Source organism: Rhinopithecus roxellana, chromosome 1 (genome assembly GCF_007565055.1).
Source record: "Rhinopithecus roxellana isolate Shanxi Qingling chromosome 1, ASM756505v1, whole genome shotgun sequence".
NCBI lineage: Eukaryota > Metazoa > Chordata > Mammalia > Primates > Cercopithecidae > Rhinopithecus > Rhinopithecus roxellana.
In genome coordinates, this window is record NC_044549.1 from 78,505,245 (window position 1) to 78,529,783 (window position 24,539).

A 24,539-nucleotide genomic window follows, 5' to 3' on the forward strand; every position below is an offset into this window, starting at 1 on the left:
TGAAAACTTTCAGTATAAATTTGAAATGGGTAAAAAGAGTTACCATATTTGTGATTGAATACAGCTGTAGAAAAAGATGTTAAAATGTAAGCTCCAGAAGGGCAGGAACTTTGTCTTGACTGTTCTACTTAGCCTTAGTATGTAAACAAGTGCCTGACACATATGAGAAGCTTAGAAAATACTGAGAGGAAATAGTCAAGTCTTTGTATGTTTAATAGTTGTATTTAATAACACATCAATATTGACAGGAAATCATGACTGTCAAGACAAATGAGCTATTCCAGACAATGCAGCGAGCGCAGGAACTGGCACAGAGACTAAAACAAGAACAGAGAATCCGAGAATTGGCGCAAAAGGGACATGACACTTCTAGATTGATTAAAAATCTTGGTGGTAAGGGCTTAACCAGAACTTTATTTATAGTATTTTTAGAAGATGATTTTAAATAATTCCTTTTTATCTTTGTTTGGAGAAAAGGACTCATTCTGTTGCCTAGGCTAGAGTGCAGTGGTGCCATCACAGCTCACTGCAACCTTGTATTTTTTGTAGACGTGGAATCTCGCTTTGTTGCCTAGGCTGGTCTTGAACTACTGCCTTCAGATGACCCTCCCACCTTGGCCTCCCAAAGTGTTGGGATTACAGGTGTGAGTCATTGCACCCAGCCTAAATGACTGCCTATTTTTAATACCTTTAATATACCTACTATTTTTGTAGGAATTTCAGACCTTAAACTAGTGTAATTTTATAAATAGGAATGCTTAATTAATGTGGAAAATTACAATAAAAGCAGAAATAATGTTAAAATGTGTTAAATAATGTTAAAATAATAGGTAAAATGTGTACTTTTTGTGTCTGTTTTTACAGAGAACAATTACGAAATGATCTCCCTAAATTCAGTAACTGATAGGAATGTGGGTAACTTTTTGTAAGAAAATGTTTATTGCAGTGTTCATTCTGATTAAGTGAAAATTATTGTATTTAGTTGCTGCTATACATACGTAATTTTTATTAATATTCCTTAAGTGTTGTTTTATCAGGTAATTTCTCTTTGCCAGTTGATACAATACAAATGGAATATAACGCATCTACTAACATTTCAAATTCAAGACATGATTCTGATGAAGTCAGTGGTAAAATGAATACATACACGAATTATACGACTTCTAAGAAGGATACTGGTGTGCAAACAGGTATTTGTGTAGAAATTGTGGTTTGATTTAAAATTTACTTAAAGTCATAATTAAAGCAATTAGAATTAAGTTCAATTTAAAAGTTCAAAAATTAATGAAAGGTGAGGTTTTCAGTAAGTTACAAAATAAAGGAATAACAGCTTTGTTGAAATATGTCACATACCACAAAATTTACCCTACAGTTTAGTGTTTTTTGGTATTCAGTGGTGCAACCATTACTGCAATCAATTCTAAAACATTTTGATCACTCTAGAAAGAAACACTGTACCCATTACTTGTCACTTTCTATTTCTTTCTTCTTTCTCCTCCAGTTAACTTTCTGTCTCTGAATATTTTTGCCTGTTCTGGACATTTCATGTAACTGGAATTAGGCCACATACGGTGTTCTCTGGCTTCTTTCTCTTAGTATGTTTTAAGGTTCATCCATGTTGTAGCATGTGTCAGTACTTCATTCCTGTTTGTCACTGAATAAATATTACATTTATAATACCACATTTTTATTCATGAGTTGAACATTTGGGGTATTTCCACTTTTTGGCTATTATTATGCTGCTGTGAATATTCATATATAGATTTTTGTGGATGTACATTTTTAGTTCTTTTGAGAGAAGGGTAGAATTGCTGAGTCATGAGTAACAGGTACTGTATGTTTAGCATTTTGAAGAACCACCAAACTCTTCTCCAAAGCAGTGGTATATTCCCACCATCAGTGCATGTGGGTTCTGATTCTCTATTTTCTTACCAAACCCTTGTTACTCTACTGATTGTGAAGTGTTATCTTAGGTGGTTTTGGTTTGCATTTTCCCCAGTGACTGATGATGTTGAGCATCTTTTCATGATTATCAATTCATAGAGATGGAAATTAGAGTGGTGGTTGCCAGTGGTTGGGATTATGAGGGGTTGTTCTTTAATGAGTATAATAGAGTTTTGGTTTTGTTGAAAATTAATAAAAGTCTCAGAGGGCAGTAATTGTTTAATGTTTTGGGGAAAGTTATTTAAAATTGAAAAGTTTGTTTACAATTTTTAAAAATCATTTGAAACTTTTTTTTAGATGACTTAAATATAGGAATATTCACCAATGCAGAATCACATTGTGGATCATTAATGGAGAGGGACATCACAAATTGTTCATCTCCTGAGATTTCGGCAGAACTTATTGGACACTTTAGCACCAAGAAAAACAAGCAAGAACTAACTCAGGATAAAGGAGCCAGCTTAGAAAAAGAAAACAATCGGTATAATGACCAGTGTAATCAGTTCACAGGAATAGAGAAACAAACAAAACACATGAAGAAATATCCTAAAAGGCCTGATTGGAATATAAATAAGCCACCTAAAAGGTATATTCCAGCATCAGAAAAGTACCCTAAACAGCTTCAAAAGCAAAGAGAAGAAAAAAAAGTAAGGAGGCAGATGGAATTGCTTCATTTGGTAGAAAAAAATAATCCTGGGCACCTCTCTCAAAACAGAGGCATTTCACCAGAAATTTTTCATTCATCTCATCAAGAAACTGAGTCAAAGTTCGGGTGGCATCTAGTCAAAAAGGTAAAGCTCTTCCATCTTAGAAGATGTGTTGATATTTCTAGATTTAAAATAGTTTCTCACACGTATGCTTTGGTAAGGCTGTTCTGATCTCTTTCAGTTTACATTAGGGATCAGCAAACTATATCCCATGGGCAAATCCAGGCTGCTACCCGTTTTTGTAAAATTTTATACGAACATAGTCAACTCATTCTTTTATCAATTGTCTGTGGCTGACTTCACACAACAGACTAGCAACAGAAACAATATGGCCCACAAAGCTGAAAAGGTTTTCTTATCGAGTCCTTTACATTTAACACAACTTCTATAGATGAATGCTATGTGTTCAAAATACCCCTTTAAAACCCTTGTTTATAGTCCATATAGACAGAGGTCAGTTTGGGAGATTAGGAACTACTGGATTAGTTTGACTCTGGAAAAATACTGAATCTGTCTATTGCTCAGTCGGTACCTGTTATTCAAATATTACCCTCAGATTATTTCAATAAATAGCTCTAAAAATATTTGTGGGGATATGTGAAAATGCTATATATTCCTTTCTGCATTTATCCATCTTTTAGGAAGAAGAGCCTCTGAATATTAATTCATTCAGCAAGGAAAGGTATGTATGCATCAGATTAATTCTGCAGCTACTTAGTGCTGTGTGGGACAAAAAAGGGATTCAAGATCTGGACGGCATGAGGCATATAGGTATATGTAGAGAACAGTCAGAAAGGGTGTGGCTTCCAGGTGAAGGTTAGAGGATTAAGGGATAGGGTGGCACTTTAGCTGGAGCTTGAAGGCCTGTGTTGGACTGGGCCTAGGCAGGAATGTAGATAACATTTACTTTTATCTCTAGACTTAACTAAGTGATTTTGATATTCCAGGTATGTCACTAGCAGAATAGGCATTCTGCTTTCGGAGGAGGGATGGTGGGGGGCGGTGAATGGGAAGAAATGACTGATAAGGACAATGAGAAATTCAGTCAGTGAGAGATTTAGAAATTAGAATATTCTTTGTGCATGAACCAGCTGGTTTAGTTGTCTCAGAATGGGGCTTAAAAACAAGTTTCGTTCAGATGGTGAGTACATTATTATATGGTGAATTATCTAAGTAGAAAACAGTAGGCTCAGATTAACCAAGCCAGCAGTGTTCCTCAGGATCTAGTAATTAAATTTCTCCCTTGTGCTACAGTACACATACCATAGCTAGTGCTAGTAAAAACACCAATTAATACCATTCTTTTCCCCCGTTTTATGGAACGGTATTATAGAGCTCAGGCTTCTATGCATATATTCCCAAAGGTGTTATAGGTACATTTAGAATAAAGTGAAATGGGCCAGGCATGTGGCTCACGCTTGTAATTCCAGCACTTTGGGAGGCCGAGGCAGGTGGATCACCTGAGGTCAGGAGTTCAACATGGTGAACTCCTGTCTCTACTAAAAATACAAAAACTAGCTGGGCACAGTGGCGTGCGTGTGTAATCCCAGCTACGTGGGAAGTCGAGACAGGACAGCTGCTTGAACCCAGGAGGCAGAAGTTGCAGTGAGCTCAGATCACACCACTGCACTCCAGCCTGGGCAACAGAGCGAGACTTCGTTTCATAAATAAAGTGAAATGTGATCAAAGAGATAATCTAAATACAGAATTTTTTACTAAGGCTCCTATTTTTCTTTTTTTAATAGGTCTCCATCACCACCAGTTCCAGCAGTGAAAAACAGAACCCAACAAACTCAAAATACATTACACTTACCACTAAAAAACAGTAGCTATGAGAGAGAGAATTTGATTTCAGGAGGTAATCAAACAGAATTATCACCTGGGATTTCTGAATCATCCCATTTTGTTCCCTATGTTCGAACAAATGAGATCTATTACCTTGATCCCGATGCACCGCTGTCTCGGCCTTCAACCCAGGACCTTCAGTACCAAAATTCACAAGGTAAGTAAATATAAGCATTCTAACTGTAAAAATTGAAGACCCATGTAAACCCCCAACTTCAAATTCCAAATTAGTAATTCCTGCACTTAGTTCTAGAAAGTTTCTTACAATGTTTGCTCCTGGAGAGATGAAGGAATTTTCTCTTGAATGTGTCTTAAATTTTGCTTAGTACTTTCCTAGGATACATATTTATTAATGACTCCTTAGACTATTATATAGCACAGGGCTATGTCATTTTACTAATGTAATTGACTGATTTGTTACTTTCATCTGGCTTTAGACTGTGGCCAAGAACGACAGCTATTTGATTCTGACTGTGTCAGGGATCCACTTCTTAATCCTAACATGGTGAAAAATAGGGATCGACAGCAAGCAATCCTTAAGGGACTTTCAGAACTGAGACAGGTATGAGCTTTTTCAAGTGTAGATGTGTCTGTTCTTTATGTGGCGTGGGCGGTTGGGGGAACATGTTGAATGGCTGTTTTAAGTTACTTTGATGCATCCCAGGTTGTTGTTTTTTTTTTTTTTTTTTTTTTGAGATGGAGTCTCGCTCTGTCACCCGGGCTGGAGTGCAGTGGCCAGATCTCAGCTCACTGCAAGCTCTGCCTCCTGGGTTTACACCATTCTCCTGCCTCAGCCTCCCGAGTAGCTGGGACTACAGGCGCCCACCACCTCGCCCGGCTAGTTTTTTTGTATTTTTTTAGTAGAGACCGGGTTTCTCCGTGTTAGCCAGGATGGTCTCGATCTCCTGACCTTGTGATCCGCTCATCTTGGCCTCCCAAAGTGCTGGGATTACAGGCTTGAGCCACCGTGCCCGGCCTCATCCCAGGTTTTAACAAATATTTCAGTTCCTGTATGTTAGACACAAATAAAATGGGACTTTCCTTGGACTTGCTTTTACATTGCCGTCTTTGGGTAGTTCTTTCCAGTACGAAATCATGAGACAGTTCCAAAATTAAGACAAGTTTATTGAGTAAAAAAAATGCATACATTGGAATGGCAAAACATCAATAAGGCTCTAAAACAAAAAATACAGTTATGCTTTAACAAATTCTTAGCAATATGTGGCTTTTAAAAAAACTTGACGTGTTGGCAGTGTTTAGAATATTGACGTACATCCCAAATGGTAATAAATTCAGTATGAAATTATACATATAACCTTACCAGACTACTTTTTCTCCCAAACTATTTTGACTTCTCATTATTTTACTCGCTGATTACAACAGGTTTTACAACCTTTGCTCCATCCCTTGGGCTTTAAAAAGAATGGCTGTAGTTAGCTGTGATTCACTATATACTCTGTACTCAGGGAAGAATAAGCTGTGTTGTTTAAAAGTGCACTTTTCCATGTCGTCATGTACCAATACCCTCTGCATTTCAAAATGCTGACTCAGATGTTTTCCCTCTACAGAACTAGAAAATTGTCCCCTTTGGTCTATTTACTCATTTGAAGACAAACAGGATTATTAAGAGTTTTACATACATTATTTCTTTAGAGTGACAAAGTGTTAATTTACTTCTTGCTTAGTGGAGACAAAAATTGTGAGATAAAGGAATATGATGTACACATCTACCCACAAATATAGTGCCCAGTGTTATTTCAGCAGGACCCTTCTATTAGCATCTAAGAGGTAAGGTTAGGATAGTCAAGATAAACACTGGATGTTGGCCAGGCGCAGTGTGGCTCAAGCCTGTAATCCCAGCACTTTGGGAGGCTGAGGCAGGTGGATCACGAGGTCAGGAGATCGAGACCATCCTGGCTAACACAGTGAAACCCTGTCTGTCTCCACTAAAAACACAAAAAATTAGCTGCATGTGGTGGTGGATGCCTGTAGTCCCAGCTTTTTGGGAGGCAGGAGAATGGCATGAACCTGGGAGGCGGAGCTTGCAGTGAGCCGAGATCGCGCCACTGCACTCCAGCCTGGGCAACACAGCAAGACTCCGTCTCAAAACAAAACAAACACTGTATGTATGTTAAGGGAGACTGCTTCTAGTATCTAAGAGCACTTGGGGGTGGATTGGGGGAGAGGGAATGACTTCATTTACCCCCATAGTTTTGGAGGCTTGATTTTGAAGAAAATTCTCATCCCTACTGATTTTTATGCTAAAAATATGTTACAAATGTGATAGCTATATATCCAAATGAAGTGGTCTAGTACAAGCATTTCTGAAAAATTTTTGAATGACAATTTTATCCTAAGCAATGTTTTCCAAGTGAATAGAATTCTAGTTTAACACAACATTGCAAGTCAGGTGTGCACATTTTACTAACATATATCAATGTGATTTCAGGGCCTTCTCCAGAAGCAAAAGGAGTTGGAAAGTAGTCTCCTGCCTTTAGCTGAAAATCAAGAAGATAATTTTGGTTCTTCATTTTAAATGTAGAAAATCAAATCCTTCACATTTGATTTGTGTCTTCCAAATTATAAAATGTGCTCACTGGCTTAACGGTATTTTTCAAATAGCCTAGATTTTATTTTTTTAAATGCTCATTAAAAACTTGTATACTATGTAGTAAAATGCTGTACTTGTTCTGTACAATAAAACAGATACTTTTGTAAAAGCTTAGTAGTAAAAAAAACATGTTCTTCTGCTCTGTCACCACCTGAGTATTGAAGCCCTATAAAAAAAAACACTTTCTACTTACCTTAATATAGTCTGGCGTTTCTGGGACCTCACAGTGTTCTTTCACACTTTTTATGTAACTTATTATTAAGTGAAATACCACTCATGCATTTGTTCTAAAGTGCCAAAGTTCTATCTAACTTATTAACACATCTAGACCCATAACTCTATTACTAAAATAACAAATTCAATTTAGGCTTCCGTGGAAATTGTTTTCTTCTCTAAATCCTGAATTGTTTTCTTTAAATCCTGCTTTTATGACATTTCTTCTCTAAATCCTGAATTTTCTTTAAATCCTGCTTTTATGACATTTGTAGAAATTGCAATTGTCAAAAACATTTTTATAAGTTAGCATTAGCAACAAGTTAGTAATTAGTATTAGAGGCAGTAGTTAGGAACAGATGTAGGTTTGAAAGCTATCTCCACTGTATCTTTCTAGTATAGCACTACTGTGTTCAACAAATGGTAATTACTACTAAGACCACCTCAAAAATATATTTCCATTATACTTCAATATTGCTAAAACTAATTTAAAAACCAAATTGTTCAATGCCGTTGATAAACAGAAGCCTATCTTTTGAAATATGAAAGTTAATTTCATTAAATCAAGGATTGCACAAGTACTGAAAAATCACCCAATACTCTCGAAGTTACCAGAATTTTAGCAATAGGCAGTTTTTACATGACTAAGCCTAGAGATAAAAAATGTGTCCTATGTACACAGTTTATTATCTAAATGAAACTGCATTGTTAAATCTTGAGGTATTGAGCCAAAATCCTGTAAATATTAACACTGCTATTACTGGCTTATACCTGTGTAAAAACACTATACAAAAGCCTAAATCAAAATAATTCACTTCAACAAAAGTACTTTGTATCAGGTGACATTAGAGCAAAAGTAGTAAAGCCTTTGCTGTTTACCGTCCTCCTGCAAGCATCTGATTTTACACATAAAACAGGCTTCAATTTGAAGCCTAACTACAGGTAACATACAAAAGTAAAACTTAGAAGTGCCAACATGAGATAATTCAAGTACAATATATGTTAAAAATATATATTTATTTCAATTTTTAGATGCTTCAACTGTTACAGACCATCATGATTTAAATAAAAGAAAAAACATTTGAGAAAGAACAAGAACCTTTTTAGAGAATGAAATATAAATTGTTAATAAACAAAGTCCACAACAATCTATTAAAAAAAAAAGTTACTATAGTTATTTCTCTTGTGAATATGGCCTGGAAGAATCACTTTTCCCTCAACTTAAGGGAGGTGGAGATTTATCTCTATCCAAGCTTTGAGTATAAGCAGATAAGAAGTAATTTTCATTTTCTTGAGACTGACTTGATGAAAGGGCATATGGTGTCCCCAAAAATGTCTGATGAGTGAGAACATTAAAATGACTAAACTGATGGGACATATTTAATTGACTATGATAAACCTGAAAGTTACTGTATGAATCTTGTTCTGTTGAATTGCTGTTCTCTCCTTCAGAGCATACTTTATCAATAGAAGTTCTCTCTTCAGAATCAAGATAAGTCTTATCTTCTAATAAACTGTTTTGCACATCAGGAGACGACTGCAACTCAATTTGAGTATTCTTTTTTTGATCTGTTCCACGTGATCCTTTGGTCTCTTTCTCCCATATTTCTGAATGAAAATTGCTGCATACTTCTATATGTGAGATTTCATCCCCTGAATCCAGAGACATATCCTCTTCATCCTTTTCATCGTTTTCTAAAAGAGCTACATTTAAAAAACAAAAAGTCCTCCTCTATTGAAATACACAGTTTGTTTAAGTTTTAAAATTATACACTACTCACACAATATAACGCGTCAGGGTCTGCAAGTCCACAATCCCTTAAAGCTTGGTCTTCTGCCACAAGTTCACTTAGTCACAACACTCACACTAGATGTGAATGTCCAGATAATCCGATGCTAAAAGCTTCTGCGAAATGTGTTCACGTTTAATGTTGGGAAATCCCAACTCCCAGCTCCAAAGGGGTTAATGTCAAAACAGCATCTAAAGTTATACGGTAATTCAGTATTTGACAAGACAAATATAAAATAAAATTTTTTGACATCTAGCTTCACTGGATTACTAAACTGGTTAGCACTATTGAATGATCATTTCTGCTTTTTTTTCATCCAAAACAAAAGTACATCTTTCATTTTACATAGAACCTGGAACCAAAGCAGAGGCCATCTCACGAAAGACTAAAGCTATGACAGCTCTACTATCTTGCAATTAAATTGCTTTATACATGTGGGGAGGTCTAGTAGCTCAATGCTGAATCGCCATATCTGGTTTCCTACCTTTTTTTTATAACCCCTTTGCTGACAACAGTAACCAATAATGCTTACCCTCGAAGAGAAAATGCATACTCCATAGTGTGCATTGTCTACAATATAGATAGAAATGCATAATCTATAATAACTAACAACTTACACTGGCTACAGTATAATAAATGAGCAGATCTTGTGCATGCTAAGTATTAGAATGATAAATGTCTTCAAACACTTTCCCTATGACTGTTTATACTGAGGTGAGTGGTTTCAAAACAGTCATTTCATTATTTGGTAACAGAACAAAACCATTCCTGTTTTACTGTCTGCGTTAAAGAAAATGAAAACCACTGAAAAGTTACCTGACTGGGACTCAAGATTCTCATTAGCACCAAGCTGCGGAAGGTTTTCTTCTGTGATTGAGTTGTGATAGCCCACAAGATTTTTAAAGTTTTGCATGAAGTCTTCAGCAGTTGCAACCACTATTCCATTATCTGTGTAACTGGAAAGCATCTTGATGTTCTTCTCTAAATTAAGAAAAAAAGTTTCATGTATGAAACCCTTCAAAATGTAGACAGCCCCCAGCCCTCACAAAATCCTTTCCTTCACATTTTCAGAATCAAAGCTTAGCGATACCCACCACAGCCCCATAAAATCCTTTCATTCACATTCCTATATTCGTAATAGAAAGCTTAGGAGTGCTCTCTTTACCTGTTAAAAAGACTATGTGTCGTTGCTGTATGTTCTGAGCCTGAAGTCTGATAAGGCAATCCAATTCTGGAGCATTTCGAGTTTGTGAATCACAATTGTGGTATGACAAAATTTCAACCAGATGTTTCTTCTGATAGACATTCAGAAGCGTCAACAGACTTAGAGCTTTAGCATTCAATCTGTGAAATTAAGCAGTTCAGTATCTGGATCTGTACTTCTAAAATTTAGTATGGAAATTTCTGCTGTAGATTAAAATTCAATTTCTCCATTGAGGCAACTAATGACAACTGCACTGCTTTAGCTCTGCCTGATGTATGGGCGTGCTTCTTTGGAAAGAAAGGGGTTTCTTGGTCGCAAGCCTCAGGGCCAGCTATACAGCTTAGGCTAATATCTCAGCTGATTATTCTACTTACTTAATAGTAAAGTATGATTACCTCTATCAATTTTGAACTTTAATGAAGGACTTACAAGGACAAAAAAAGTATAAATCCTTCCTTCAAAAAATACAATATACAGACCAGGCCTGGTGGCTCACGCCTGTAATCCCAAAACTTTGGGAGGCCAAAGCAGTTGGATCACCTGAGGTCATGAGTTCGACACCAGCCTGGCCAACATGGTGAAATCCAATCTCTACTCAAAATACAATTAGCCGGATGAGGTGGCTCATGCCTGTAATCCCAACTACTTGGGAGGCTGAGGCGGGAGAATCACTAGAACCCAGGAAGCAGAGGTTGCAGTGAGCTGAGACCGCACTATTACACTCCAGTCTGGGCAACAAGAACTAAAGTCTCTTAAACAAACAAACAAAAAGTAAAATACACTATTACGGCTCTAAACTCTTTTTTTTTTTTTTTTTGAGACAGAGTCTCGCTCTGTCGCCAGGCTGGAGTACAGTGGTGCAATCTTGGCTTGCTGCAACCTCCGCTTCCTGGGTTCAAGCGATTCTCCTGCCTCAGCTTCCCGAGTAGCTGGGACTACAGGCATACACCACCACACCCAATTAATTTTTGTATTTTTAGTAGAGACGGGATTTCACCATATTGGACAGGATGGTCTCAATCTCCCGACCTAGTAATCCGCCCGCCTCAGCCTCCCAATGTGCTGGGATTACAGGCATGAGCCACCATGCCCGGCCGGCTCTAAGCTGTTTCTATATTTCAAGGGACAAAGCAACAAATGGAGATAAGCTTTTAAAAGTGAATTGCTACAAAAAATTAAATACTCAAAACTTATTTAAGCCTGAATTTCCTGAAAAGTGTACCATGGAATGTCATACTTTAATAAAATTTTGTGGTCTAAGTTTAAGGAAATAATGATTAACACAATGTAAAACAATTCCTTTAACTAGAGTTCTTCCTATCCTTTAATGTGTAAATACATTTTATAGACTTTACTAGTAGGATATAGTATCCCAAATGTGCCTGATTACCACAATCATTTATGGACTCTAAGTGACTAGTGTTCCAAAGATCACACTTGAAGAAGTGACTTCCATGCATGTTAGAAATTACCTATATATACATGAATTGATGTCCTACTCACAAATCACTTCACCAGGTCAAGATTAATCCTTGTCCAAATATATGTAATTTTATTAGCTACCTACAAAGTAGTCAGTTGGCTCGGAGAGGGTCTGATGTAGTTGGAACATACAGTTAAAAAAGGAAAATGATGGCCGGGCACAGTGGCTCACGCCTGTAATAATCCCAGCACTTTGTGAGGCCAAGGTGGGCGGATCACCTGAGGACAGAAGTTCGAGACCAGCCAGGCCAACGTAGTGAAACCCCATCTCTACCAAAAATACAAAAATAAGCTGGGCATGGTGGCAGGCACCTGTAACCTCAGCTACTTGAGAGGCTGAGGTAGGAGAATCACTTGAACCCGGGAGGTGGAGGTGGCAGTGAGGCGAGATTGCCCCACTGCACTCCAGCCTGGGCTACAAGAGCAAAACTCCATCTCAAAAAAAAAAAAAAAAAAAGAGAAAAGAAAAATGCTGATCATTCCATTTGGATGATTACTCTAAATCCACAAATGGCAAAGATTAAACAAATTTTACCTATGCACATAACAAGAACTTCACCAAACTTCTACTTAGAAATACCGCTTCCTCTTATAAAGGCAAGAATAATTTAGTATCTATACTCCATTATGACTGGCTATGGACATCTGTGAAAAACAAACAACATCCATAATCTACAAACATGGGAATAGAGAAATATGAGTACAATGTTAAAATCAACAACCATTATATCATTATGTTTCAAAGCTTACCTGCCTAGTTCCTTTAGTTTTTTCTGAAATTTACAGTGGACTTTCCATTGCCATTTTCCTTCTGGAGTACTAAGTTCTTCAAGGAATGTCAAAAAATTTTTAAGGTTCTCTGTTAGAGATAATGAAGTTCCTTTTAATTCAATAAATAATCATTCCACAAGTGAATTATGAAAGAAGTGCTTTTTCATATTATGTAGAAACATCTACTTTCCTATGTACTCTTTTCATTTCTCTTTGTCTAAGGGAGACAGATGTATACATGCCTAAAGCTCTAAGAATATAACATCTACATACAAAAGAACATGTTGATGACAGTAATACAAGAAGTGATTCAACTGCAGTAGGGGCAGAGAGCCTTGCTTTACACCAGATTTAGAGAAAATTATTGGTCTAAGAGAAGGGGAAAGAAATTTGAGGTAATAAAAGCTCAGGAAAAGACTGAAATGTACTAGTTATCTGTGAATGGCAGAATAAATGGACAGTACATTAAAAAGTATTAGAGTCAGAAGAGGAGTTACGTGCTAAAAAGAACATCACACCTTACCAATTGTGACCACCTCTGGATTTAGAATTGATTCATCAGATACGATAAAACCTCCAGATACAAATAATTCATTGTATGTATGATTTTTAACATCATCCAGGCTATCAACACCAGCAAAACTAACGCAGGGGAGCTTCTTTAAAGTCACCAAGCCAGGTATCTGTTTAAATCCCAAAATAAAAAGAGAAACAGATGGATGAGGGAATGAAGTGATAGACCCAAGTGTGAAGGAACCTACAAGAAGTTTAACAGAATGCACTACGGCTCATCTGTATTAGTAGATTGTCTCTGGAAAGCCACACACACAAATAATATTCCCAACATTATTTCCCAATATATAAACCCAACATTTATGTACTGGGACCTATCGGAGACCACTAAGGAAAAGCAGCTTACAATAGACCTGAAAACACAAAATGGACAAAAGCTGACCTCGCTATAACCTGTGAGTACAGTCAGAATTCAGATGAAGGCAAAAGCCTATGTGCTGGAACAGTCAAACAATCAGGAAAGGCATCCAAGATGTAAGATGTGAGATAGGGCTCCTAAGACTAGATGGGATGCCTCAAAATGTAAGGGAAAAGGGGACTGGTCTGACAAAGATGGAGCACAAATAGGTTTTTCCTAGGACATACAAATGAAGATGAAAACATTAAGTAGTCAGTCAGCAGACCTAATGGCATTCAAGGATTCAGTACTCTTATTAGTCTTGACTACTTGAGTGACAGGGAAGATCCGTGATGTGCAGCAATTTAAAACTTTGCAGAGGTACAAACTTGAATCTCACAAGCTGATTCATAGATGCATCCTTAAGTTTAATCTCCTTTAAAGCTTATTTTAAAAACACTAGTCTGCCAGACAGCAAGATTTTAAAATAAGGGAGTTTTTAAAACCAAAGTAAGTAGTGAATTTGACTTAATAGTCTACCTTGTGAATGAAACCTGCAATGTCTTCATTTTGAATAATAATCAATAGTTTATCTAATTTTGATCTTCTTTCCAAAAACTGTTCTGGATGACATTCTGTATTGCCTAATTTGATAAGATATTCCTGTTAAAGAAAAACAACTAAATCAATATTAAAATGCTTTTTTGTAAACGTCGATTTAATACCAGAAATGCAAGATAAACTGATAAGCTTAACTACTACTAGGGCATTATTAACAATGAATGAATTTACACGCTAAGAGACCTTACAGACCATCAAATCCATTTTTTTTTTTTTTTTTTTTGAGACAGGGTATCAGTGTTTCCCAAGCTGGAGTGCAGCGGAATGATCACAGCTCACTGCAGCCTTGACCTCCCAGGCTCAAGCAATCCTCCCACCTCAGCCTCCTGAATACGTGGCACTAGGCTCACACCACCACACCAGGCTAATTTTTTTTTTTTTGTAAGAGAGTCTCACTGTGTTGCCCAAGCTGGTCTTAAATTCCTGGGTTTGAGTGATCCTCCTGCCTTGGCCTTCCAAAGTGCTGGGATTATAGACATAAGCCACTGCACATGGCCCAAATCCACTTTTCTTTTCTAGAAGAGGAATCTAAAGGTCAGAGCTTCACCAATCACATAGTCACAATGTTACAGAGCTTCACCAATCACATGGTCACAATGTTACAGCACTATGCAAAGCCAGCCAAGTAACAGTGTGAGGGTAACAGAAAGAACTGTTAATTAGGCCAGGTTCTTAACCCAGCTCCTTTAGTTATTATAGAGGTTAATAATCGATTACAGGTTGCCTGTAATACCCTATGAGAAACACTTTAAGGCAACCTAGAGTCTAATCATTAACCACTCCCTAGCTCCCATTTTCCTTTCCATTCTAAGCAGGCCCTTGGTTATTTGCAGCAGTATTAACTGGGATAAACGCCTTCAGAGTTAACAACTTTCACAACCATAGCTCCTTTAATTCACAACAGCTCAAAAAGCATTTATATAGAGCTTCATTATGTACAATGGTATTCACATACTAATAAGCCATTTCTGTCAAGTTTCTGTCTTCAAAGTAGACTCTCCCAACTAATAACTCTTCCTCCATGCTGGTGAACATGGTACTGCCTTTCACAAGACACAGGCAGACTTCTATGCAGAGTTCCCTTTGCTCTCTGCTTGCTGGTGGAATCCTGAACACCGAAGCAAACTGCAAGATCCTGGAGGTCATATTCCTCATTTCAGAGATTACTTTTAATGTCAGCACAGCTAGTCAAGAGACAGCTATAATAAAAACCCAGCTTACCTGACAACCTGTCTACTGCTCTTTCAACAGCTGCCTAAAGTGTCACCCCAAAGAGGAGGATGTTGTGCTAAAGCAGCACCTTCTACATTGATTTTGATCCAAGCTCTGGAACTTTTGGGCAGATCTCAGACCAGCTTAGCCAGTTAATGAAAAGGTAAATTACCATCTGACATGCCTGCTGGTAATTTTTTTTTTTTTTTTTTTTTTGAGATGGAGTCTCACTCTGTCACCCAGGCTGGAGTGCAGTGGCACTATCTCGGCTCACTGGAAGCTCTGCCTCCCGGGTTCACACCATCCTCCTGCTTCAGGCTCCCCAGTAACTGGGACTACAGGTGCCCGACACCATGCTTGGCTAATTTTTTGTAGTTTTAGTAGAGACGGGGTTTCAACGTGTTAGTCGGGATGGTCCCGATCTCCCGACCTCATGATCCGCCCACCTCAGCCTCCCTCCTGGTAATTTTTGATGTCTTCTTACATTAAGAACCTTTAAGTTCATTTAAAATAAGACAGTTTAATTCATATAATAAATCAGTTTGACTCCAGAAATATTTAAAGTTTACATTTTTATTCATAAAGTCTTTTACTGTAGTATTTTTCCTGGAGTATTTCCAATGGATATTGATTAAAAGAATTAAGGTTTCAATCTGGTTTTCTGTCAGATTCGTAAAACAAAGAATGCTCTTTTATTCTATATAAATGACAGAAATGACTTGTTCTATGCCAGAAAAAATTAAAAGCACATTTCATTAGGAAATGCATCTCCTATCCCCGTAATCTAAGTGTCACGGCTGGGTGCGATAGCTTACGCCTATAATCCCAGTACTTTGGGAGGCCAAGGCGGGCACATCACCTAAGGTCAGGAGTTCAACACCAGCCTGGCCAACATGGTAAAAACCCGTCTCTACTAAAAATACAAAAAATTAGCTGGACGTTGTGGTGGGTGCCTGTAATCCCAGCTACTTGGGAGGATGAGGCAGAAAAACTGCTTGAACCCAGGAGGTGGAGGCTGCAGTGAGCCAAGATAGTGCCATTACACTCCAGCCTGGGCAACAAGAACAAAACTCCATCTCACTAAATAAATTTTTTAAAATGTCAAATAGGTGTGTTACAAATCTTTTTAAAAAAAGGAGCAGGCCGGGCGCGGTGGCTCAAGCCTGTAATCCCAGCACTTTGGGAGGCCGAGACGGGCGGATCACGAGGTCAGGAGATCGAGACCATCCTGGCTAACACGGTGAAACCCCGTCTCTACTAAAAAATACAAAAAATTAGCCGGGCGAGATGGCGGGCGCCTGTAGTCCCAGCTACTCGGGAGGCTGAGGCAGGAGAATGGCGTGAACCCGGGAGGCGGAGCTTGTAGTGAGCTGAGATCCGGCCACTGCACTCCAGCCTGGGCGACAGAGCGAGACTCCGTCTCAAAAAAAAAAAAAAAAAAAAAAAAAAAAAAAAAAAAAAAGGAGCAGGGGGTGGGGGATGTGGGGGTGGAAGGAGATGGAATTAGGTTAAGCACACTGGGAACTGTGCCCAACCTATTCTCTCATCTAGCCCCAAACCAATATGCAGCTATGCCCCCAAAGAGTACTGTGCTTGGGAACTTATTGCTGGCTGGTAGGGAAAAGTTGAGAAACTCTACATTCAGTCATGTAGGGCAGAAATGCAACCAAGGAATTCCTAGAGGTCTCATTTCATTTTCCCAAGAAACCATTAGGAATCAGGAAAGCCCAACAGAGTACTCTGACTCATGTCATTCCTATGTTCTTCAGGTCTTGATCAGGTGACGTCACATGAAACATGCTGACCTCAGAGATGCCCAAACTGACAAAAGGCTTAGGACATGTTAGTAGCTATAAAGCCCATGGTCCCTCTGATTCCTCTAATGAAATTCCAGTCATGGTAAGTAAACTCCATAAATGAGAGCAGGCATTTATTTCAAAATCTTAGGCATTCCCTTGAGGAATTAAAATCCCATAATTTACTGAGTATTAATTTTAATATTATACCACTAATACAATTGCTCCAATGTGTTACCATTTACCTACTTACTGGTAACAAACTTACATATCTATGTCTAACATACAGACACACAGAAAGGCGTGTGTGTGTGTGTGTGTTTTTTTTGAGACGGAGTCTTGCACTGTTGCCCAGACTGGAGTACAGTGATGCAATCTCGGCTCACTGCAAGCTCCGCCTCCTGGGTTCACGCCATTCTCCTGCCTCAGCCTCCCAAGTAGCTGGGACTACAAGACCCTGCCACCACGCCCGGCTAATTTTTTGTCCTTTTAATAGAGACGGGGTTTCACTGTCTTAGCCAGGATGGTTTCGATTTCCTGACCTCGTGATCCACCCACCATGGCCTCCCAAAGTGCTGGGATTACAGGCGTGACCCACAGCACCTGGCCATCTGTGTGTTTCAACCAAATATCTGAAATATTAGTCTGCAGCTTCAGTAGAAAAAATACACCTCACAGTGAGAAATCTTTCGTGACTGAGTAGTCTTTCAAGATTATCAGGTTTCTCGATCAATAAAGGCTAAAGGGAATGTAACATGGCTAGGGTATCAAGAAGTACCAAAAGTTTTATCATTAGGCCAACTCTGGGCAGTTTGTTTTTCTATGTGATTGATCAAATCCCATGAGATAAACCCTGGCAACTTAATTTTTCCTCTCTGTTTTTCCTTCCTCTTCATTAAAAATCCAAGAAACGGCCAGGCATGGTGGCTCACGCCTGTAATCCCAGCACTATGGGAGGCTGAGGCGGGTGGATCACGAGGTCAGGAGTTCCGGACCAGCCTGACCAACATGGTGAAACCCTGTCTCTACTGAAAATACAAAAAAAAATTAGCCGGGCATGGTGTTGCATGCCTGCAATCCCAGCTACTCGGGAGGCTGAGGCAGGAGAATTGCTTGAACTCGGGAGGCAGAGGTTGCAGTGAGCCAAGATCACACCACTGTACTCCAGCCTGGGCTACAAAGGGAGACTCCGTCTCAAAAAAAAAAAAAAAAAAAAAAAAAATTCCAAGAAACACTTAAAACCTTCAAATCAACAGTTTAAAAGGTATGTGCATAAATGACACTGTAAAACAAGATTCTAAATTCTAACATATTAAGACCACAAGTTCTGAATTTACTTGGACTTACCACTCTTTTATTCTACCCTGAGTTAAATTATGAAGATATGCAATCAACATTTATTTTTATTATTTAGTTTTAGAGACAGGGTCTCACTCTGTCACCTAAGCTAGCACAATCATAGCTAACTGTAATCTCAAATGCCTGGGCTCAAGTGACCCTCCCACTTGAGCTTCCCAAGCAGCTGGGACTACAGTAGAGTGCCACCACGCCTATTTTGTTATTAAGAGACAAGATCTTGTTATATGTTATATGTTGCCCAGGCTGGTCATGAACTCCTGGCCTCAAGCAATCCTCCTGCCTCAGCCTCCCAAGTTTTGGAATTACAGGTATTAGCCACCATGCCTGGCCTATGGTAAACATTTAAACACAAAAAACTTCCATTTTATACAGGTCACACCAACAAGAGAAGTTTGTACAGCATTACTATTACCTTCTCGTTTAGTTACCTTTATTTCTTTACAGAGCACACTCTCTTCTTCTTCATGAATATAAAATTTCACAGTATTTTTCTGGACATCTTTCATGATTTTAACCAAACTATTAAATACTTCAGGTTCTAGCTGGCTTATAAAATTTGAAAGAGCTGGTTGAGCAGAAATGTTTACATCACTGGGGGATTTTGTTGTTTCTTCTACTGGTTCCTGGGCCATATCACCAGGTACAGTATGATCAGAAGTCACCGTTAACTCTGTGGCATGTTGAGGCTGGTTCATTTCTACTTCGGTTAAACTCAAAGTCGAAGTGGAATGCTGCTCATTCGAGTTGGTGTCTTTCAAAGGATCACTACACAGTGGCTCAAGGAGATGTTTATTGTTGAAGTCACTTGAGGAAACTGGTATGACATGCCTTTCCAGAAGATTTGATGCTATCTTAGCACCAGAATTGTTAGGACTGACTGGTGGCAAATTCCCACCCTTGGCTGATGCTTTAATAATAATAGTATTTAGCTTCTCATGCAAACCATCTACAAACTCCTGCACACCAGCTTTAGAAGTCTTAGAATATATGAACTCGGAAAGCCGTTTCATCTTCTCTTGTGTTGTAAAGATAGGTGTGGAAACTCTACTGACATATGAAACATTCTTTTGCTTCAAAATCTCTTCTATCTTCCTAGAAAAGAGATTGTACTCTCCTAACACTGTCCTCTCTGTGGTTTCGCTCACTGCAGGCGGCTCTGCCTCTGCTGCTGGCACACACTGCTCCTCCACCTGACCTGTCAACACGTCATCCTCAGTGGTGCCCTTTAGTGTGTCTGTAAATGGAGAGGATGGAAACTGGTAATCAGAACTTCTCTGTCTATTTATTACCCGGGGGTCGTTAGGAAAGGCCTCCTGTGGTGGCACACACACCAGTTGTTCTTCTGGTGATTTCATACCTATACAGGAAGAGTTCATTATTACAAGAGCAATCCAAAAATATAACATATGAAAACACAAACCCTTAAATTGGGGGGAAAAAAAGGGTTAACACACATTAAGAACTAATTATATATTAGAAAGTAAAATAAAATCCTAAAATTCTGGTATGAATTCTATGCCCTATGTGCCCTACTTATGGGATGGTCCTTAAGAGTTGTGGCTAGAGTTAACAACTCTGCCATTTTGAAGTGCTCAAGGAAACACCAATTTGGCATCAATACAAATTAAGTCATTTGCTTATTTCTGCCTCCCTACCATTCTGTAGATCTAAGTTTAATACACGTTTTAATCAAGATGGTCAGTTGCATCAGCTTGCTCAATCCCTGTATTTATTATTTGCCAAGTAATATCTACTATGGTAATGGCCCCTTAGTGAGAATTCTGAGCGTAAGACAATTGTAACAACACTAAACAGAAATGTTGTGGGAATAACTGTCAAAAGTTGCATCTAGGATCTAGGATAATTAATTTTATATCTGCTTTCAGACTTGTTCTCACTTATGAGGTTGCTATGTAGATTTCCTGTTATGTCAGGGATTTCATTTTATCAGGAAATAAAACGAACAATAATAAGACAAGAGAAGAACATATTTCACAGCTGCACACTTTTGACAGTCCTTTCATAAATATTTTCCTTTTGTTTGGAAATAATTCTAAGAGAAAAGAGGATAGCTATACCTCATTTGAGATACAGAGGTTGGCTGATACTGAAGTTGGCTGATACTATGGTTAGCTGATACTAATGGGATTAAAACCTTTCACTCTTGACAAATAGCTCAACCCAAAAGATCAACTTTCCCCCAAAAAATCCGAAATTCAAACAAAGTATGTTTTTGAAACGTTTGAAAAAGGGAACCCAAATTCCATTTTTAAGCAACAAGGGTTTGAAAAACATTTAACTTCAATTTTAGTGTTATATTTTAGGAAAAGACAAAAACTCATGATCTTTGCTTAGAAGACCTATACACAATTTTACCCGCTAAAAAATTACTGATTTTCCTTAAGCCTTGGCCAACATTCCCTAACAAATTGCTGCTGTACTATAGAAAATGGTGCCTTTAAATTAGGAAGTCCAGGTACAGGTAGTTTTCAAACCTACAGTAAAGATTTTGCTCACACTCATCACACTAGAAAAGGTTTAAATGGACTCACTAGGAGTCAGCTTATGACATTCTCTACCAATGCTGGTGGTTATCCTGAACCAGTACACTCATTAACTATTGCAAAGGCAATTTGTCAGCACAGCGAAAAGACTCAAGGTAGGTCTGTAGGCGGAGGTGAGAGGGGAACAAAATATCCAACATGCCAGGATAAGAATTAGAACTGTATGAAATTGATAAACCAGAAAATCCAAGTTCCATAAGATAATTAGGAATACTAAATATCCTGAATATCTTAAATCTGCAACATTAAAATGTGGTTTAGTACACATAAAGTGTCTGGAAGGATACACAAGAAATTGGTAACCATGGCTAATATACAGGGAAGAATCTAAGTGACCTGGGCTGGGGTAGTATTACTTTCTGAAGTATTTTTAGACTTCTTGAATTATGTATCATGTCAAATATCTAATATATTCAATGAAAAAATGTTGAATTGCATCTCATAAAACATATGGGTTGGGGAGAACTACCTTAATTTAAAAAGTTCTTAATTATTTATTAGACATGGGGCCTCACTATGTTTCCCAGACTGGCCTTGAATTTCTGGCCTCAATTCCTCCTGCCTCAGTCTTCCAAGCAGATGGGACTACAGGTGCATACCACCACACCTGGCTATTTATTACTTTAAATGAAACAGTGGTTCCCAAAATGTACAGCTAAACAACAAACCAGTAAGTTTACTCCTGAAGGGTTATAAATAAAGGGGATATTTTTAACCTGCAATATAATTTAAATCCACATGGAGAATTTTCCATAATTAAAAACCTCTAAACCAAATAGATCCCTTTATAAAATATAAATAATCACAACCTAATTTTATTTTGCACAAATTTCCCTGTATGATTTTATTAAGAACTTAACTGCTCAGGCGCGGTGGCTCATGCCTGTAATCCCAGCACTTTGGGAGGCCAAGGCAGGCAGATCACCTGAGGTCAAGAGTTCGAGACCAGCCTGGCCAATATGGTGAAACTTCGTCTCTACTAAAAAATAACACAAAAATTAGCCAGGCGTGGTGGCAGGCACCTGTAATCTCAGCTACTCAAGAAGCGGAGGCTGCAGTGAGCCAAGATTGCACCATGGCACTCCAGCCTGCCTGGGCAACAGAGCAAGATTCTGTTGCACAAAAATAAAAGGAAAAAAAAACTTAATTACTTTGAAAAGATCTCCATCTATAAGTGATTGAAAACACACATACATGTCAATCTATAATAATGCTTTTGTTGTTTTTTTCTCAGACAGAGTCTCGCTCTGCCACCTGGCTGGAGTGCAGGGGTACGATCTCGGCTCACTGCAACCTCTGCCTCCCAGGTTCGAGCAATTCTCCTGCCTCAGCCTCCCCAGTAGCTGAGACTACAGGTGCGAGCCACCACGCTCAGCTAACTTTTTTTATTTTTAGTAGGGACAGGTTTTTACCATGTTTGCCAGGATGGTCTCAATGTCTTGACCTCTTGATCTGCATGCCTTGGCCTCCCAAAGTGCTAGGATTACAAACATGAGCCACCACGTTTTTGTTTTTTTTTTAACTTACTGCCATTAAATAATTGCAGTATTTTAACTTTTAAGTGAAAGGGGAGTAGTGAGTTCTCTAAAGGCACCACCAGTCAGATGTCTACACTTTAGCTTACAAAATATCAAGATGATATCCCCAAATAAAACGAATGTAGGTGCTGATGGAACATTCTGAAGCATAAGAAAGATAACTACTAGCCGGGCACGGTGGCTCACACCTGTAATCCCAGCACTTTGGGAGGCCGAGGCAGGGAGATCACAAGGTCAAGAGATCGAGACCATCCTGGCCAACATGGTGAAACCCCATCTCTACTAAAAATACAAAAATTAGCTGGGCGTGGTGGCACGCGCCTGTATTCCTAGCTATTCGGGAGGCTGAGGCAGGAAAATCGCTTGAACCCAGGAGGCAGAGGTTGCAGTGAGTCGATATCACGCCACTTCACTCCTGCGCGACAGAGCAAGACTCTCAAAAAAAAAAAAAAAAAAAAAAAAGATAACTACTATTCTACTGTTCTTAATGAGAAAAGAATTATTGATAGATGCAAAACATTGATCACGTCCTGACATAATATTGCATGAAAGTACCAAACATGAGAGACGACATGAGTAGGCTCTAATTATCCTAAGTTCAACAGCAGCCGAAACTAATATATGGTAAAAGAAGTTAGATTAGCAATTACTTGGCAACAAGGAGAGTACTAACTAGGAGAATGCGGAAGAAAATCTTCTAGGATGCTAGTAACGTTCTATACCTTGATTTGGGTGGTGGTCATATACATATGTAAAATTTCAAAAAGCTGTACAATAAAGATCTGTGGCCAGGTTCAGTGGCTCACTTGAGGTCAGGAGTTCGAGACTAGCCTGGCCAGCACGGTGAAACCCTGTCTCTGCTAAAAATATAAAACTTAGCTGGGTGTGGTGGCACATGCCTGTAATCCCAGCTACTTGGGAGGCTGAGGCAGGAGAATCGCTTGAACCCAGGAGGCACAGCTTGCAGAGAACCAAGATCATGCCACTGCACTAGAGCCTGGGCGACAGAGAGAGATTCTGTGTCAGAGGAAAAAAGAAAAAAAAATTTGTAAACTTTCCTCTATGTTATGTATCTGTTGTTCATGGTTTCTTTTTTTAAACCATAATTTTCCTAGGAGATGGTAAAGATTTTCTTGAAGGAAGCTAGTAACTTTAATTGGGGGGGGGGGGGGCGCGCGGGGCAGGGGAGAAACAACTCCCAAAGCAAAGAAATTACTACAAAGATGTAGTAAGAAAATCATTTCATATTTCTTTCAAATAAAAAAACAACACTTTAATTTCTGAGTCAGATACAATAAAACTGAAAACATAAAAAATATCACCACCAAACTATAAGCAAGAGCATCTGCAGAGAAGCTGAATCCACAAAGAAGCTGAATCCACAAATCTCAAAGATTATCTCCTAGGTACCCACTGCCAACTAGCTAATCAGTAATATCTGCAATTGTTTCTGAAATCCAAATTTCTTAATCTCTTATTTAAAGTACCTGCAGAAATCAGCTTTACAATCAGAACAACTAGGTTAAGACTATGAACAGTATACCTAAAATATAAATGGCTTCCCCTCCTGGCTATTTTTTTTAAATTTTAAAAAAAGAAAACCAGGCGCGGGGGCTCAAGCCTGTAATCCCAGCACTTTGGGAGGCCAAAGCGGGTGGATCATCGGAGGTCAGGAGTTTGAGACCAGCCTGGCAAACGTGGTGAAACCCCGTCTCTACTAAAAATACAAAAATTAGCTGGGCATGGTGGCATGCGCCTGTAATCCCAGCTACTTGAGAGGCTGAGAAAGGTGAATTGCTTGAACCTGGGAGGCAGAGCTTGCAGCAAGCCAAGCTCACACCACTGCACTCCAGCCTGGGTGACAGAGCAAGATTCCATCTCAAAAAAAAAAACGAAAACAAAAACAAAGAAGAGTTTCTCATAAGATATACTGCACAAATGGTTTAGGAATGTATTCTGGTCTTTCCAAATC

The 24,539-nt window shown here is 38.6% G+C and overlaps 2 protein-coding genes across 21 annotated transcripts in view; one reads left to right on the forward strand and one right to left on the reverse strand.

The window, feature by feature from the left end:
* CCDC66 (coiled-coil domain containing 66) overlaps window positions 1-7,234 on the forward strand; it is a 57,750-nt gene extending 50,516 nt beyond the window's left edge. For 11 of the 16 annotated variants that reach the window (XM_030926479.1, XM_030926533.1, XM_030926588.1 and 8 more), the window contains 7 exons: window positions 249-393; window positions 1,038-1,190; window positions 2,242-2,735; window positions 3,293-3,333; window positions 4,397-4,653; window positions 4,934-5,058; window positions 6,946-7,234. In XM_030926479.1, coding sequence (XP_030782339.1) covers window positions 249-393; window positions 1,038-1,190; window positions 2,242-2,735; window positions 3,293-3,333; window positions 4,397-4,653; window positions 4,934-5,058; window positions 6,946-7,032 — 1,302 coding nt within the window. In that variant the 3' untranslated portion in view covers window positions 7,033-7,234. The remainder of the gene's footprint in view (window positions 1-248; window positions 394-1,037; window positions 1,191-2,241; window positions 2,736-3,292; window positions 3,334-4,396; window positions 4,654-4,933; window positions 5,059-6,945) is intronic. The other 5 variants (XM_010360447.2, XM_010360448.2, XM_030926618.1 and 2 more) reach the window with 1 other exon arrangement.
* A 1,084-nt stretch (window positions 7,235-8,318) lies between these two features.
* Window positions 8,319-24,539, reverse strand: part of TASOR (transcription activation suppressor) — a 61,951-nt gene continuing 45,730 nt past the window's right edge. Inside the window, exons 18-24 of one of the 5 annotated variants that reach the window (XM_010360451.2) lie at window positions 18,894-19,699; window positions 14,018-14,140; window positions 13,091-13,250; window positions 12,547-12,655; window positions 10,276-10,454; window positions 9,927-10,091; window positions 8,319-9,301 (exon numbers count right to left, since the gene is read on the reverse strand). In XM_010360451.2, coding sequence (XP_010358753.1) covers window positions 9,246-9,301; window positions 9,927-10,091; window positions 10,276-10,454; window positions 12,547-12,655; window positions 13,091-13,250; window positions 14,018-14,140; window positions 18,894-19,699 — 1,598 coding nt within the window. In that variant the 3' untranslated portion in view covers window positions 8,319-9,245. Of the gene's footprint in view, window positions 9,302-9,926; window positions 10,092-10,275; window positions 10,455-12,546; window positions 12,656-13,090; window positions 13,251-14,017; window positions 14,141-18,893; window positions 19,823-24,539 lie in introns of all 5 variants that reach the window. The other 4 variants (XM_030926323.1, XM_010360450.2, XM_010360454.2 and 1 more) reach the window with 4 other exon arrangements.